Genomic DNA, 15,534 nt, shown 5'->3' with positions numbered 1-15,534 from the left:
TAATTCCTTCTTGTTGCTTGAGAGGTTTGGGTTTTGTTTTGGGAGAGACACATTCACCATCTTCCTGCTCATCCTCCCCCACATCTGGCCTGATAAATATAACCCCTAAAAACAAAATTTGGGCCAGGTGTGGTGGTGCACACTTTTAATCCCAGCGCTCAGGAGACAGAGGTAGGAGGATCTTTGTGAGTTCCAGGCCAGCCAGCGCTGTACAGTGAGACCCTGTCTCAAATTTAAAAAGACAGGCAGACATGGGCTGGAGAGATGGCTCAGTGGTTAAGAGCACTGCCTGCTCTTCCAAAGGTCCTGAGTTCAATTCCCGGCAACCACATGGTGGCTCACAACCATCTGTAATGGGGTCTGGTGTCCTCTTCTGGCCTGCAGGTATACACATAGACAGAATATTGTATACATAATAAATAAATATTTAAAAAAAAAAAAGACAGGCAGACAGACAGACATAGGGTCTGGGGAGTGGATGGTAAGGTGCCTACTGAGCAAGCATGGGCCCTATGAAAGCAAGGCATGGAGGTGCACAGGTGTCATCCCAACCGGGGAAAGGAGCGTCCCTGGGGCCCGCGGGCAAGCCCAGCAGAGTTAGCAGGCTGTAGGTTCCCCAGCGCAATCCCCCCCGCCCCCCTCCCCCCCCCACTCTCTTTCATTGGGGCCTCAGCAGTTTTAATAGTGTAACCGAGTCATCAGCTCAGGTTCAAACCTGCTGTCGCTCACTGTCCCCGTCCTGGACGCCACCTTGAAGGGCTCCTCCACATTCAAATACTCACCCAGTCACCCCTGCTGCCCTCTGCTGCTGGCATGCCCACCTGTGCCCAACACTGGCAGGAGCAGAAGGTGCCCACAGTGCCTTCTGTGCTGTGTGACAGCTCATGTCCTGGCTCATCCAGTGTCACTGTGGGAGCTCACAGGGCCATCATGACTCCAGGGCCTCGGAAGCCGTGGCCTCACTTTTTCTTATCACACTGTCTGTGTTTATTGTGTGTGTGCATGCACGTGCCAGTGCACACTTGTGGAGGTCAGAAGGTCAGAGGGCCACTTGTGGGAGTGGACTCTCTCCTTCCATGGGGATCCTAGGGATTGAACTCAGGTTACCAGGCTGAGGCCTGGCCCCCCTCTCCTGAACACGGTTCTAGGGAGCCTGGTGAGTGAAACCCAGCAGGAGCCTCTGCTGTCCCGGATGTTAGCTCCTGCTGCAGGGCCAGCTCATGCTCCACAGTCACATGGCACTGCCACAGCCAGGCACTGTAACTGCAGCTTGCCCCTCCTCCACCCCATCCAGGGCCTCAGCCCAGGTCACAGCTCCCGGAAGCCTACTCTGTCCCCACTGTGTCCCCCAGCTCCTCATCAGGCATGACTCCCAGTCCCTGAGCAGGGCTCAGTGTCACCTGCTGTCCCCAGCAATGGGGTGGTTTGGGATGTGTAGCTCTGGCCTGGCTCACATCTGAGTTCACACAACTGTGCAGAAGTTTGGTTCTCAGGGCCTGGGGAGAGGGCTTAGTGGTGACGTTTCTGGCCCCTTCAGCCCCCACCTAAGAAACTGGGCAATGCTGAGGAGGATCCCAGGAGCTTGCTAGCGAGTCAGCGAGCCCCAGGTCAGGAGAGAGACCCTGTGTCAAAAGATAAGGGGGAGAAGTGACTCAGTGGCCCTCACAGAGGACCAGGCCTGCAGTGGCTCACAGCCATCTGAAACTCCAGTTGCAGGGCATCTGACACCCTCTCTGACCTCTGCAGGCACCAGGCACATGCACTTACTGCACTGACAGACAGACACGCAAGCCAAACACCCACATACATAAAGAGCAACACGAGTGAGTGAGGAGACCCACTGAGGAGGACCCTGCTGTTTTTCCTCGGCCTGCAGAGAGACGCTCAAGCGGGGCTCCTGGTGCCTTGTGTCCTGTGCTGGGATGTGATGTCAGCCACCAGTGGCCGTCCCATCTGCTGTTGTCTTGGGCTCTGGGCTCAGGAGCATGGTGCAGGGCCTTGCGCCTGCCACAGCTTCACTCGTGCTAACGCCTGCCGCTCGCTGCTGCTGCTGCTGCTGCTGCTGCTGCTGCTGCTGCTGCTGCTGCTGCTGCTGCTGCTGTTATTTAGCTGCTAATACAGGCTGGGGCTGGTGTGGCTGCCTGCTGCTAACCATCTGATCTCCTTCTCTCCCCACCCCACCCCACCTCACCCCACCCCACCCAACCACCCCACCCACCCACCCCACCACCTCTTTGGTTTTGTCCTGTCTCTGTACACATCTGCATAGCTTGAAATGGCGATTGAGACTCTCCAAAAAAGCGAAGGCCTCGCCCCCCACAAAGGCGGCCTACTCAACAGCCACGTAAGTGTGCTGGGGCCCCGGACACCCTGCTCTGTCTGGAGTGCTCACAGATTTTAGAAAAGCCAGGGCTGTGACAGAAGGCTAAGGTGGTTAGCCTTGCAGAGGCTAACGGGAGAGAGAAGATCCCAGAAGCCTTAGCCGGTGAGGAAGACCCATGCCTGCCCTCACACTGCTGCATGGGTTTTAGACTTGAGGATGACCCCATGTCCCAGGCTTGTCCCTGCCAACCCAGACAAAAGGCTGGCAGGTCTTCCACTAAGCTGTGCTGCATAACAATATCCTGTCTTAAATGGAAAAGATGGACCAAGCGTAAGACCTGGGGATCCATTCTCGCTACCATCACAAAGCAGGTGTTGGCAGCTCATACCTCACACTGTCACCAGCACCCTCCACAGCACAGCAGGTCTGAGGCTAGCAGAAGACCCTGGTCCAGTTCCAGCACCGTGTGGAGGTCACAGCCATCTGACTCCATTTCCAGGGCATCTCATGCCCTCTTCTGGCCTTTGAGGGCAGTGCATGCACGTGGTACACAGACTTACGTGCAAGCAAACACCTGTACACATGAAATAAGATACATCTAAAAATAGTGATGATAAAAATTAAATAATGAAGCAAAAATACAACTTTCTAAAGGGGGAAGGTGGTTTGGGACTGGGTGGCCTTGAAGGCCCTCAGCTGTGTAGTTTGGAAATGTAAGACAGGCGGCAGACATTCTTGGCTTTGCTCTGTGATGGAGGCCTCTCAGGGAGCTAAGCGCCCTGGTTCAGACTCAGCATGGCCGGATGGGACTAGAACACCATAGGGCTCGGTGTTTGGGGGGCTGAGAGGGAATGTTCAGCTCTCTAACACCCCCAAATGCCTCCTGTCCAGCAGATGGGCCTCTCGTGCTTTGGTATTTATTTACTCAGAAGCAGGACCTTGCTATGTAGCCCAAACTGGCCCAAACTCCACATACTCCTACCCAGGGTTGGGTGTAGCTGCTGGGACCACGGGCCTGACTGTTAGGTATTTGGTTTTTTGTTTATTGAGACAGACTTTCCTGTGGCCCAGGCTGGCCTGGGTTTCACTATGTGTCTGAGGCTGGCTTTGTACGTGCAAGCTTCCTGTCCCAGACTCTTGAGGGCTGGGAAGACAGGAGTGTGCCACCATTTCTGACCAGGTTGGACTGTGGCCATTGGCATTTCCCTGAGGCTTCTAACATCTGCTTTTTGTCCAGCTTGATCCTGTGAATCCTCTCCCCCCCCCCCCATACATTCCTGATGGTCCAGGTTCACAGTGGACTGGTGTAGGAGGCTGTGACTCTCTGGGAAGAGGGGCAGATGCTGATCTAGAGAAAGGTCTAGAAGTCTTGAGGGTTTATAAGGTTGGTGCTGTCCCAGGCAGTGTGTGGCAAGTATTCTGTCTCAGGAGGCAATGACAAGGACATTTCCTTCCTCTGGGGTTGGCTCGACCCCTCCAGGATGAACAGCCCCTCTACTGCTAGATGGTGTCCTCCTGGGGACAGAGTCCAAGGAGCCTTTGGCATGTTCCAGGGAAGGGCCACACACCACCCAAGTTACACCTTGAGGGGAAGCCTGGGATTGGCCACAGGCTCGGGCTGAAGGCAAATGACTGTGACCACCAACAGCCAGAGGAGGCACTCTGAGAAAGCCATCTGGGGAGACAGAGCCCTTAAGGTGTTGTGTCTGTAGGACAATCAAAACGTTTGCGGGGACACCTGCAGCCTCCACCCCAGAGATTCCCTGCAGGCTCCTATGGACAAGTGTCCCCTCCTTTCTACGACCCCTTACCTTGGACTTTGGTCCTTAAGTGTTCTTCGTGCCAAGGTGCTGGGCACCTGTATGAACAACTCACGGAGCTATGAGGAGGTCAAGGGCCCTGATGTGTGAGAGCCAAGTTCTCGCTGGATCCTTGTGCAGCGATGGGCCCTGTGGCATCGGGCCGCGCTCGGGCCGGATCATGCTCCCAGAGGAGTGAAATGACCGCATGGCTAGCACTGGACTAGCGCTGGCCTGGCGGTCCTCAGTGTTCTAGCAAGTGGGAGGCCCATGGATGGCCCTGAAGTACTGGGTTCTGCATCAGGATGGGGAGGAGAAAAGGACACTGTCCCCAGCCGGTCAGAGGTGAGCAGTGAAGCCAACTGTTAGGCGTCAGGATGGACCGAGAGCCCTAGCACTCTGTCCCCAGGACCTCTACTCCTGAGGCACAGCACAGCTGAGAGCCTGGCACTCTGATCAGTGCCAGCCATGTCAGACTTGTGACAGGAGGGCTGGGTGTAGCTGCTGGCCTGGGCAAGCAGGGTGGCAGTATGGCCGGGAGCCCTAGCTCAGTGCTCGGAGATCTGCATGCCTCTGATGGGTGAGCAGCCTCGGAGGCCAACTCCTACTCAGCCCCTTAAGCCCGCCTGGTTTACCCAGAGGTAGAGCCAGGCCTCCACCTCTCCCAGACTGTGGCCTGCCATCTCCAGAGAGCCAACTCTTGGTTCTGTAGTGCCAGAAAAACATGCCTGGGCTTCTGAGCTCTCCAGACACGGATGACTCCAGCCTTCTGTCCACTCTGCCAGCTGCCCTGCAAGCGTGGCGCCAGCATTTTTGTTTGGAACCTCTGCTGTGTCCCCAGGGCAGCCCTTTGACTTGGGTTTCTGATCTACGATGAGCATGTTCCCAGGGTGAGGGAGGAGGGACACGGGAGGAAGGAGGCCAGGGGGAAGCCACATGGGTGTGCATCGGTTGTCCCAGGGACACTTGCCTGACCCCAGAGTACACCCCCTGTTTAGAGAGGATCACAACCTGCTCCCCTCTGCAGTGGGGACCCAGCCATGTAGCCATGCACCTGCCAGCCTGTTCCCTGACAGTGATTCCCCTTGGAGATGCTGCCCAGTCTGGGTCCAAGGGGATGCGTACGCACGGGCACAGGGGCCACCAGGCTGGGAGGGACCATTCACAAGCCACAGTGGCCTCACGTGGAGAAGGACTCGGCCTCCTTGCCAGCATCGTAGCTCACACACACATAGTCACAGGATAGCCACTGGGTCAGGTCACATGACTGACTCCTGAGACAGAATCAAGACAGGAGGGCGCAGCACCCACAGGGAGCAGGTGGTAGAGTCTGGCGCCTCCCGAAGCCGCTACCTCTATACACAGCTTCAGCCTGTGCCTTTCACTGACCCTCCAAACCACCCCTAGGTGTGGGTTTTACCCAGAGCCCTCTGACTTTGGGGGTTGGGGCAGCAGGCCATCAGTGACCCCTGTGGCCTAGAGCACAAGACTCCATGTCCACTGTCCTGTTTCTGCATCGAATCTGTCACTGTACTGTGGGTCCTCGAAACTTTGGTGTTCCTGGGTATGTGGTGCTGTGTCTGTTTCGGCCTGGAGACATAGCCAATCTGTCTCCATCGTATGGGGGCTCATAAAATATGACAGAGAACACAGAGGCCAAAGTGTACATGCATAGAATCAATGAGTGGATGCATGCATTGGTGGGTGGGTGCACAGATGCATGGATGCATGTATTGATGGATGGGTGGGTGGGTGGGTGGGTGGGCGGATGAATGGGCAGAAGTGATTGACATATGTGTTCAGGGGACAGACATGAGTACCACACAGGTGGCTCTGTCACTACCCTTGCCAGCACAGGGAAGTGAGCCGCTGTCCTGGGACTCCAGGCCTTTGATGCCCATCTGTCCTCCAGCTCCAGTGGCTTCTGGATAATTACGAGACAGCGGAGGGCGTGAGCCTGCCCCGCAGCTCCCTGTACAACCACTACCTGCGCCACTGTCAGGAGCACAAGCTGGAGCCTGTCAATGCCGCGTCCTTCGGCAAGCTTATCCGCTCTGTATTCATGGGCCTGCGCACGCGGCGCCTGGGGACCAGGTGGGTGACAGCGACCAGGGCTCCCCAGAGCCCACAGGCCCAGTTCCAGCGGAAGCTTCTTGACTTGCAGTCGCCCGGAGTGGGGGTGGGGTACGCTAGGAGGAGATGGGTTTCACTCTCATTTTGTAAATTTTGTTGTTGGGTTTTTTGCTTGTTTATTTGTATTGTGGGTTTTTTTTTTTTTTTGATGTTTTGTTTTGTTTTTGAGACTGGATCTCACTAAGTAGCCCAGGCTGGCCTTGAGCTCCCAGAGATCCACCCATTCCGGCCTCCTGAGTACTGGGATTAAAGGTGTGCACCACCACCCAGCTTCACAGCTCTTTTTGAAACCGTCAGTCATTCTGCCTTGCCCTCCTGAGTGCTGCGGTAGCCAGCCTGCATGCTGTCCAGTCACGGGGTCACTGTGCACTAGCAAAAGTGGGTTCTCCTTAGGAACAGATGAAGGAGGAAGGCACTGGGGGACAGTGGCAGAGGATAGCCATCTCTGCCATGAAGGCCAGCTTCCAGGCTGGGGCTCATCTGTCCGTGTGTTGCCCGAGCGTGGCAGGGTCACCTCCTCCTGCCTAGTGTGGTGCTGCACAGCTGCCTCCCAGCACGCAGGATGTGTGGGCAGGCTCCTGGGCTACAGTGCATTCAGGCCAGCTGGGAGACAGGGGCTTGGGGAAGATTCGGGAGACTGGGGAGATTGGGGAAGAATCGTCAGCCATAAACATAGTCGGCAGATCTGGGCTGGACACAGCTGGCCTTTCCTACAATGCCAGCTGCCTCCCCATCAGTGGCTACTGCGTGTAGAATGTCCCCACACAGTGCCTACCTTGTGCTGATTTGTTTCCAGGGGCAACTCGAAGTACCATTACTATGGGATCCGCCTGAAGCCGGACTCCCCTCTGAACCGACTGCAGGATGACACACAGTACATGGCCATGAGGCAGCAGCCCACACACCAGAAGCCCAGGTAGGTGACGCCGGCCACGCTGCCGGACCTGCAGCCCCAGACCTAGGGTGCCACCACAGTGTCTCCCAAACATGGCAGGCAAGACAGGCCATTCTCCAAGTCTCCTGCTCTGCCTCTTGTGTGTTTGGGCAAATACACAGTGGCGTGTGCTGTCAGATGCGGGGATCGTGTCCTCCGCTGTGCCGCCTCCCACCCAGACCTTGCCAACGCTAATTTTTCATTTATTTTCTTTTTGGGTGTCTATATTTCTGATATTTTCTAGAAGACCACGTAGTTGAAACCACAGACCCTAATTGTCTTGTTTTATTGAGGTGTTGAGGACCTCAAATATTCTAGGAGGGGGCAGAGCTCCCCAGCTCCTCACAGGAGGATTCAAGACTAGGGCTACACCTGTGACCACGCCCCCAACCCCTTCCTGGGGGTTCTGGGCGTGGCTCCACCCTGACCACGCCCCCAGCCCCTCATTGGTTCCTTCCAGAACCAGCAAGACAGAAGCAAGCCTTCACCCTTGTCAAGGGACCTTCCAGATAGCTCATGTGCACCTCCGAGTACATTCTCCCTCCCCCAGGAGGCCTCAGCACATCCATCCCACACAGTGCTGCCTAGGCCTCAAGGTGGCACATATGTCCCCTGACCAGGTACCGACCAACCCAGAAGTCAGACAGCCTTGGGGACAGTGGCGCTCATAGCAGCCTGCATGGCACACCCGAGCAGGCCATGGCCACTCAGGGCCAGCATCACCAGCAGTACATAGGTGAGCATGGGACCTGTTCCGCCATGTAGGAACTTCTAGATGAACCGTCTTCCTGATATCATTGGGATTCCGGAATGATGGCTGTGTGCCCAAACAACAGCTAATTATTAGTGACCCTTCTGTACCCCATGCTGACTGTGAACCCCCAGTCCTCCCGAGTGCTGGGGTGACCGGTCTGTGGTACTGCGGGTGGGACCCAGGGCCCCGTGCATCGCAGCAAGTGTTCTAGCCAGGATCCAAGCCCAGCCTGTGTTGTCTCCTGGAGCCTGTATGTGTGACATGACATGTATGTGTTGTCTCTTCCAGATGTGTCCCACGTCTTCCCAGAATTCCCAGCCCCTGACCTGAGCAGTGTGCTGCTGCAGGAGAGTATCACCCCTCATGATGTGAAGGCCCTGCAGCTGGTGTATCGCAGGCACTGTGAGGTGACGCCCTACTTGGCCAGACCCACCCCCCACCTGCAACTCCCAGGCACCACTGCCAGATCTGGGTCCCGTACCCACCCCCCCAACAGGGCCCTCTCCTGGGCACCGCCTCTGCCCACTCTCTCTCTCTCACTAGCCCCTTGGGGACCTCAGAAAGTCCCACTGCTTCCCAGCGCACCAGGCATGTGACTGGGCCTATCCCCTGACAGGCCGTTCTGCTCCTAGGCCACCTTAGACGTCGTCATGAACCTCCAGTTTCAGTACATCGAGAAGCTGTGGTTATCCTTTTGGAACTGCAAGGCCACCTCCAACGATGACCGTGCCTCGCTGCCTTCCAGGTGACACCCCAACCCCAGGACAGGGCAGGCAAATGTTCAGGCTGTATGCTCCCCAGTTTAACCCCAAGTCAATCTCCTGATCCCTTCCCTGTGTCTAAGCTGCCTGAGACATCGCCTAGACACCCCTTCTCCCACGTCCTGCCAGCGCCTTCCTTCTCCAGCACCCTGTTCTGCTGTTGGACTGGGGAGCCAGGGCCTTGGCACATGCTGGGCAGGGCGTCTTACCCCGAGTCATGCTCCCAGCTCTCTTGCCATAGCCCAGACTGGGGATGGCTTTGTCATCCTCCTGCCTCGGGTTCCTGAGAGTCAGGATAATGGCCTTGGGCTACCATGTTGTGAGCTAGTGCAGCAACTGCAGTGACTGCGTTACCTGAGCCACAGGCAGAGAGGGAGCAGTGCCGCTTCGTGGGGAACCAGAGGCCCCAATCCTGGTCCCTGCCCTGTCACTTTGTGCTCACTGTGTCCCCTCCCCCTCCCACAGCGACGAGGAGCCAGAAGTCACCCTCCTCCCAAAGGACAAGCTCATCTGTCTGTGTAGGTGCGAGCCAATCCTGCAGTGGATGCGCAGCTGCGACCACATCCTGTACCAGGCGCTGGTGGAGACCCTTATCCCAGACGTGCTGCGGCCTGTCCCCAGTAAGCCACCCCGTCCTCAGGCCCTGTCCCCAGAGCCACCACTCAGCCCTGTGGTTCCCTCACCTGCCGACTCCTCCCCATTCCTGACCCCCGGGGACTCTGCCAGGCAGCAGGGTGCCAAGAGCTGGCCAGGGCAGGTGCCCGGGCTTTCCAGAAGGTTCCCTGAAGGGTAGGTAAGGGCAGCCAAGAGTCACCTATTAGGAAAGCCATTGTGGCCACCTCATTTTCAAGGGCATTGCCATGGGCACAAGGGATGTTTGCTAGAGACAGCCAGGACCTGCACAGGCCCTTCCGGCCTCAGTGCCACAACCCCAGAGTGGGCAAGGAGCCCAGCTTCAGCTTTGAACACCTTCTCTGAAGACAAGCTGTGTGTATGTGGGGCTTGGCCAGGGTACCATTCTGCCTCTCAGTAAGACAGTGATGTTGAACACATATTTTCTTTAAATAAAATAAATTAAAATTAAAAAAACACTAAAATCAGTCTGATAATAAATTAAAATCAAAATTGAAAATATTATAAATTGCCTAATAATCCACGCATGGTGGCACACACCTGTTATCCCAGCACTCAGGAGGCAGAGGCAGGAGGATCTCTGCATTCGAGACAGCCTGGGTTACAGAGTGAGTTCCAGGATAGCCAGTAGAGAGACCCTCTCCCAAAAACAAAAACAGGAAGTCCAGTTTTTTTCTTACAGCAGGTCAGGATAAAATAAATTTGGATATTGACAGAATACACTTTGTATATATGTGTGTGCGTGTGTATGTCTATATGCACTGTGCCTATGAGTGAGTGTGTGTGTGTGTGTGTGTGTGCGCGCGCGCGTGCGTGTCTGACCCTGAGGCCGTGATACTGGGAACGTGTGCATCTTGATTGTAGGGCAGTTCAGGCAGTGCTGGGTGCTGGGCAAGTGTCCCTGGTCTCCATGCCAGGAGCTCCATAACCGTGACCGCCATGCGTGCTCTACCCCACTTACCCTGAGCCTCTGATTCCCACCTCCAGGTTCTCTGACCCAGGCCATCAGGAATTTCGCCAAGAGCTTAGAGGGCTGGCTCATCAGTGCCATGAGCGGCTTCCCTCAGCAGGTCATCCAGACTAAGGTACCAGCACAAATGGGTCCGTGGGACCCCTCGGCCTTTACAGTGACAGGAATACCCCTGTACCCCTCAGGTCACCTCCCCTATGTGTCTGGGGATGTTGTGAGGGTGGAGGAGCTGGTGGGGAGAGGGCCATGGAGGCGACAGAGGTGACGCTCCTGGTCACTGCAGAGTGGACAGCTCCGACTTCCATCTCCTCCCAGCCATAAATCAGAGTCTTCACTATAAACCTGGGCCTCGGCGTGAAGTGCAAGTGAGGCCCTGGCAGTCCAGGACATGTGTACAGGGCTGCGGGGGCCCGGGGCTGAGGAGGCAGCTCAGGAAATAACGTGTTTGCCACACAAATGTGAGGACCTGAGTTTGAGCCCCGGCACCACAAGAGCTGGGAGGCAGAGATGGTTCCTGGGGGCTCGCCGGGCCAGCTTCAGGGAGATTGGCTCAGAAAATGCAATGCAGGAGCCGGCAAGATGACTCAATGGGTAAAAGCACTTGCCACCAAGTCTGATGACCTGCATGCAATTCCTGGGACCCACATGGTAGAAGAAGAGAACCAGCTCCTCACCCTCTGACCTCTACACGCATACCATTACATGTGTGCACCTGGACACACATAAGAAAAACTAGGGTGGAGAGAGAAGACCCCCAGCCTCTGACCACCACACACACACACACACATACACACACATGGTGGACCTGAGGGTTCTAGGCCCCCACCTCTCCTTAGCCCAAAAGTTCTTTCGACTCGTGATCCTCCTGCCTCAGTTCCCTGAGTGCTTGGACATCCCTCTGCACCAGGATCTGCATCTTTACCATCTACTGAGGCCTCTAGAAGCAGGGACAACCACACCACCAGGAAGGAAAGCCCTTAGAGGTTCTCCATGATGAGCCAGCTGGCGGCAGTTGAGACCTTCATGCATGCCTCCCGCCCCCAGTCCTTATGTATGGGTCCCTTGCCTGTCGTAGCAGTGCCGTGGAGGAAGGGCAGTGTGGCTGGAGGCACAGTGGGTCATGCACTGAGCAGTGCCTGGAGACAGTCTGCCATGGTGGAGCTGCTCTGCTCACAGTAGGATAGGTTTTTTTCGTCTCAGTTTTGCAATCTGGCTAATTCCTCAAGGGCCGAATGAAGTGTGTCTCTGTTAGGCCAACATGTAAGACGCCCGCACAGGTGGTGTCACAGGCCCCCTTACCTACAGGTTCCTCTGCCCCGCCCCTTCCTCCCTCTGACATCCCTAGTCCTACAGGCCTGCCGGGAGCAGGGTGATGAGGTGCGCACAGGTGTGCCAGCGTTTGCTGCCTGTTCCCACATCCCTCATGCAGGGCCTCTGCTGACTGTGTTACCGCGTCCCTCACAGGTGGGCGTCGTGAGCGCCTTTGCACAGACCCTGCGGCGCTACACGTCCCTCAACCACCTGGCTCAGGCGGCACGCGCTGTGCTGCAGAACACGTCGCAGATCAACCAGATGCTGAGCGACCTCAACCGCGTGGACTTTGCCAACGTTCAGGTGACTTGGCAGTGCTGTCTGCTTGCCCTGTTGTGCTCCACTGGGTGCTCACCGCGCAGGCTGGCCCGCAAACCCACAGCTGCGCCGCAGCGGGCAGCCATCCCTCCCTGGCCTGTACATCGGCAGTGGGAAGCCTGAGGCTGGCTCGTGCCCCACCTGCCCGCCTTGCTGTGGTGCAGATTCGCTTTGTAGCTGGCTTAGCCAGCCGCACTCCTGTCTGCTCACATTCCAAACACTCCTAGCCGCTGGCCCTTGTGTGCCTGACTCTGTCTTGCCAGAAAAGTGCACACCGTGGCAAGGCTGACACCAGTCTGTCAACACACACATCTGTGCCCTGAGGAAGGACCCCTGTGAGGCTCAGTGACACACTCCTGTCACTGTCCACAGAATAAGACACTGCCCTTTCCCTAAAAAAGAAAGAAAGAGGCGGGGATGTGAAAGAAGAGAAAAACAGTAGGCGAGGGAGGGGCCTCTGAGCAAGCGTGACCCCAAGCGAGCAGCCGCACAACAGCCCGCGCCTGTAATGTCCGTGCTGAGGTGGGATGGGAGGTACCCCAGGGCTTCCTGACCACCAAGTCACCAAGCCCAGGTGCAAACAAACCCATCTCAAATGAGGAGACTGAGACAGAAGGTTGGACGTCTTAGGCCAACCTCTGGGCTTCTTCTTGAGACTCTGTTGATAAGTAAGGAAAGCTGGAGTGAGGCTCAGCAGGCAGAGCCCCGCCTAGCACGCAGGGCTCCATCAGCCCATCAGGTCAGGAGTTCAGGGTCACCCTCGGCTACACCCACAGTGTAAGGCCAGCCTGGGCTACGTGAGACCCGGCCTCAAGTAAACACAGCAGAGAATCCCCCAGAGCCTCACACACTACCCCTTCCCAGGAGCAGGCCTCATGGGTGTGCCAGTGTGAGGAGAGCCTGGTGCAGCGTCTGGAGCATGACTTCAAGGTGACCCTGCAGCAGCAGAGCTCACTGGACCAGTGGGCCAGCTGGCTGGACAACGTGGTCACCCAGGTGCTGAAGCAGCATGCAGGCAGTCCCAGCTTCCCCAAGGCCGCCCGCCAGTTCCTGCTCAAGTGGTCCTTCTACAGGTGAGCTGGGTAGAGGGAGGTGCCACCCCTGAAGTCCACACACCTTCTGGACCCCTGAGCCTGTAGCAGATAGGGCCATGTGGGCTGAGGGATGACTGGAACCCAGCATAGCCTCAGACAACACTGTCTCCTATGGGACCATAGAAAACAACACCTGAAACTTCTGGATGGTGAGCTGGCTTTAGGGCCTTGAAGACTCTAAGATGCAGGGAGAGAGAAAGCCAGGGAGGGCGGGGGCACCTGAGTTCTGCTGTCCCCACAGAGTCGCCCTGCCAGGCCTGGCACACCAGGTGCACATCTGTGACAATTAGCCTCAAATACATTCAAACCCTGTGGAAACACAAGAGATGAGACTGTGGGCCAGCAGATCAGAAAACCCCAGGGATGGCGGTGTCCTGGTCAGGGACTAGTGCTGCGACAACATGCCGTGACCACGGCAACTGTGGGGACAGGGTTTCTTTGTCTTAGATGTCCAGGTCCATCACTGAGGGAAGTCAGGACAGGAAGTCACACAGAGCAGGAACCTGGAGGAGCTGGTACAGAGACCATGGAGGGTGCCACTTACTGGCTTGCTCAGCCTGCTTTCTTTTCTTGTTATTTTTTTTTTAAGTTCATTTATTTATACTTTATATTTGAGTGCTCTGCATGTCTGCCTGCACACCAGAAGAGGGCACCAGATCTCATTATAAATGGTTGTGAGCCACCGTGTGGTTGCTGGGAACGGAACTCAGGGAATTGAAAAGCAGCCGGTGCTCTTAACCACTGAGCCATCTCCAGGCCAAGCCTGCTTTCTTATAGAACCTAGGATGGGCTGGACCCTCCCCCATCAATCACTAAATGAGAAAATACCCTACAGCTGGATCTCATGGAGGCATTTCCTCAACTGAGGCTCCTTCCTCTCTGATGACTCCAGCTTGTGTCAAGTTGACATGAAATGAGTCAGCAGGGCGGGGCAGAAACTCAGGCCGGGGTCAGAACTGCAGCTCAAGGGGAAACGGCTGTTTCTGCATGAGGTTTTTCCTAGGGCGGGTGAGATGCAGCACCAGACTGCTCCCTCAGTCACATGCGCCACGGGAAACTGGGAAAGTCAATAGGGAAGGGGTCATGGAGTAAAACATGAACTGGTGCTGTTTGCAAGGCTGAGGCAGGGGGATCTAAGTTCAACATGAGCCTGGGCCACAGAATAAGACACTGCCCTTTCCCTAAAAAAGAAAGAGGCGGGGATGTGAAAGAAGAGAAAAACAGTAGGCGAGGGAGGGGCCTCTGAGCAAGCGTGACCCCAAGCGAGCAGCCGCACAACAGCCCACGCCTGTAATGTCCGTGCTGAGGTGGGATGGGAGGTACCCCAGGGCTCCCTGACCACCAAGTCACCAAGCCCAGGTGCAAACAAACCCATCTCAAATGAGGTAGACGGAGCTGGAGAGATGCCCAGCAGCAGCTGCTCTGGAGTCCCAGCACACACATGGGGCTCCCAGCTGTAACTGCAGTTCCAGGCAGTGGCCTCTTGGGGCGCTGCATCCTCAGGGTGCGCTTTACAGGCAGGCATGGTGATTTTAAAAAAAAAAAAGGTGTCTGTCAATCACCATAGGAGGACAAAACAAGATAGTCCATGACAAATCTAGATTTCACCAATACCTACCCACAAACCTAGCCCTACACAAAATACTAGAAGGAAAACTCCACCCCAAGGAAGATGGCTACACCAACAAAAACACAATTGGTAATCTCATAAAGCAAATCCTGAAGAAGAAAAAAAATGCACAAATTAACATCACCAACGATGAAAACTAAATTAACAAGAGATAGCAACCACTGGTCATTAACATCCCTTAATGTAAATGGACTCAACTCACCTATAAAAAGGCACAGGCTAACAGATTGGATACGAAAACAGAATCCATCCCTCTTCTGCATACAAGAAACGCATCTCAACCTCAAAGACAGACATCTTCTCAGAGTAAAATTTGGGAAAAAATATACCAATCAAATGGACCTAAGAAACAAGCAGGTGTAGCTATCCTAATATCTAACAAAATAGACGTAAGGCTAAAATCAGTCAAAAGAGACAAAGAAGGACATTTCATATTAGTCACAGGAAAAATCCATCAGGAGGAAATTTCAATACTGAACATCCATGCCCCAAATACAAAGGCACCCTCATATGTCAAAGAAAAACTTCTAAAGCTTAAATCATACATTAAACCCCACACACTAAGAGTGGGAGACTTTAACACTCCCCTCTCACCACTGGACAGGTCAAGCAGACAAAAAATGAACAGAGAAATAAGAGAACAGATGTTATGACTCCAATGGACTTAACAGACATCTATAGAATATTCCATCTAAACAGAAAAGAATATACCTTCTTCTCAGCACCTCATGGAACCTTCTCAAAAATTGACCACATACTCGGTAACAAAACAAACCTCAACAAATAGAAAAAAAATGGAATAACTCAATGTACCTTATCAGATCACCATGCTTTAAAACTAGACGTCAACAGCAATACTAATTCCAGAAAACCC

General features: G+C 55.1%; 1 protein-coding gene across 4 annotated transcripts in view; it reads left to right on the top strand.

Moving 5' to 3' along the window:
* The window catches only part of Rfx2 (regulatory factor X2), a 62,061-nt gene that overhangs the window by 39,099 nt on the left and 7,428 nt on the right, over positions 1–15,534 (top strand). For 3 of the 4 annotated variants that reach the window (XM_050125287.1, XM_050125285.1, XM_050125288.1), the window contains exons 6-15: positions 2,270–2,344; positions 6,035–6,216; positions 7,052–7,171; positions 7,810–7,925; positions 8,232–8,350; positions 8,576–8,688; positions 9,170–9,324; positions 10,325–10,422; positions 11,772–11,921; positions 12,801–13,009. In XM_050125287.1, coding sequence (XP_049981244.1) covers positions 2,270–2,344; positions 6,035–6,216; positions 7,052–7,171; positions 7,810–7,925; positions 8,232–8,350; positions 8,576–8,688; positions 9,170–9,324; positions 10,325–10,422; positions 11,772–11,921; positions 12,801–13,009 — 1,337 coding nt within the window. The remainder of the gene's footprint in view (positions 1–2,269; positions 2,345–6,034; positions 6,217–7,051; positions 7,172–7,809; positions 7,926–8,231; positions 8,351–8,575; positions 8,689–9,169; positions 9,325–10,324; positions 10,423–11,771; positions 11,922–12,800; positions 13,010–15,534) is intronic. The other variant, XM_050125286.1, reaches the window with a different exon arrangement.

The sequence above is a fragment of the Alexandromys fortis genome, unplaced genomic scaffold (genome assembly GCF_014885135.2).
Source record: "Alexandromys fortis isolate MF-2015 unplaced genomic scaffold, M_Fortis_MF-2015_v1.1 scaffold_243, whole genome shotgun sequence".
Taxonomy (NCBI): domain Eukaryota; kingdom Metazoa; phylum Chordata; class Mammalia; order Rodentia; family Cricetidae; genus Alexandromys; species Alexandromys fortis.
The sequence above is the reverse complement of the archived record's forward strand: the minus strand, read 5'-3'. Positions and strand labels throughout refer to the sequence as shown.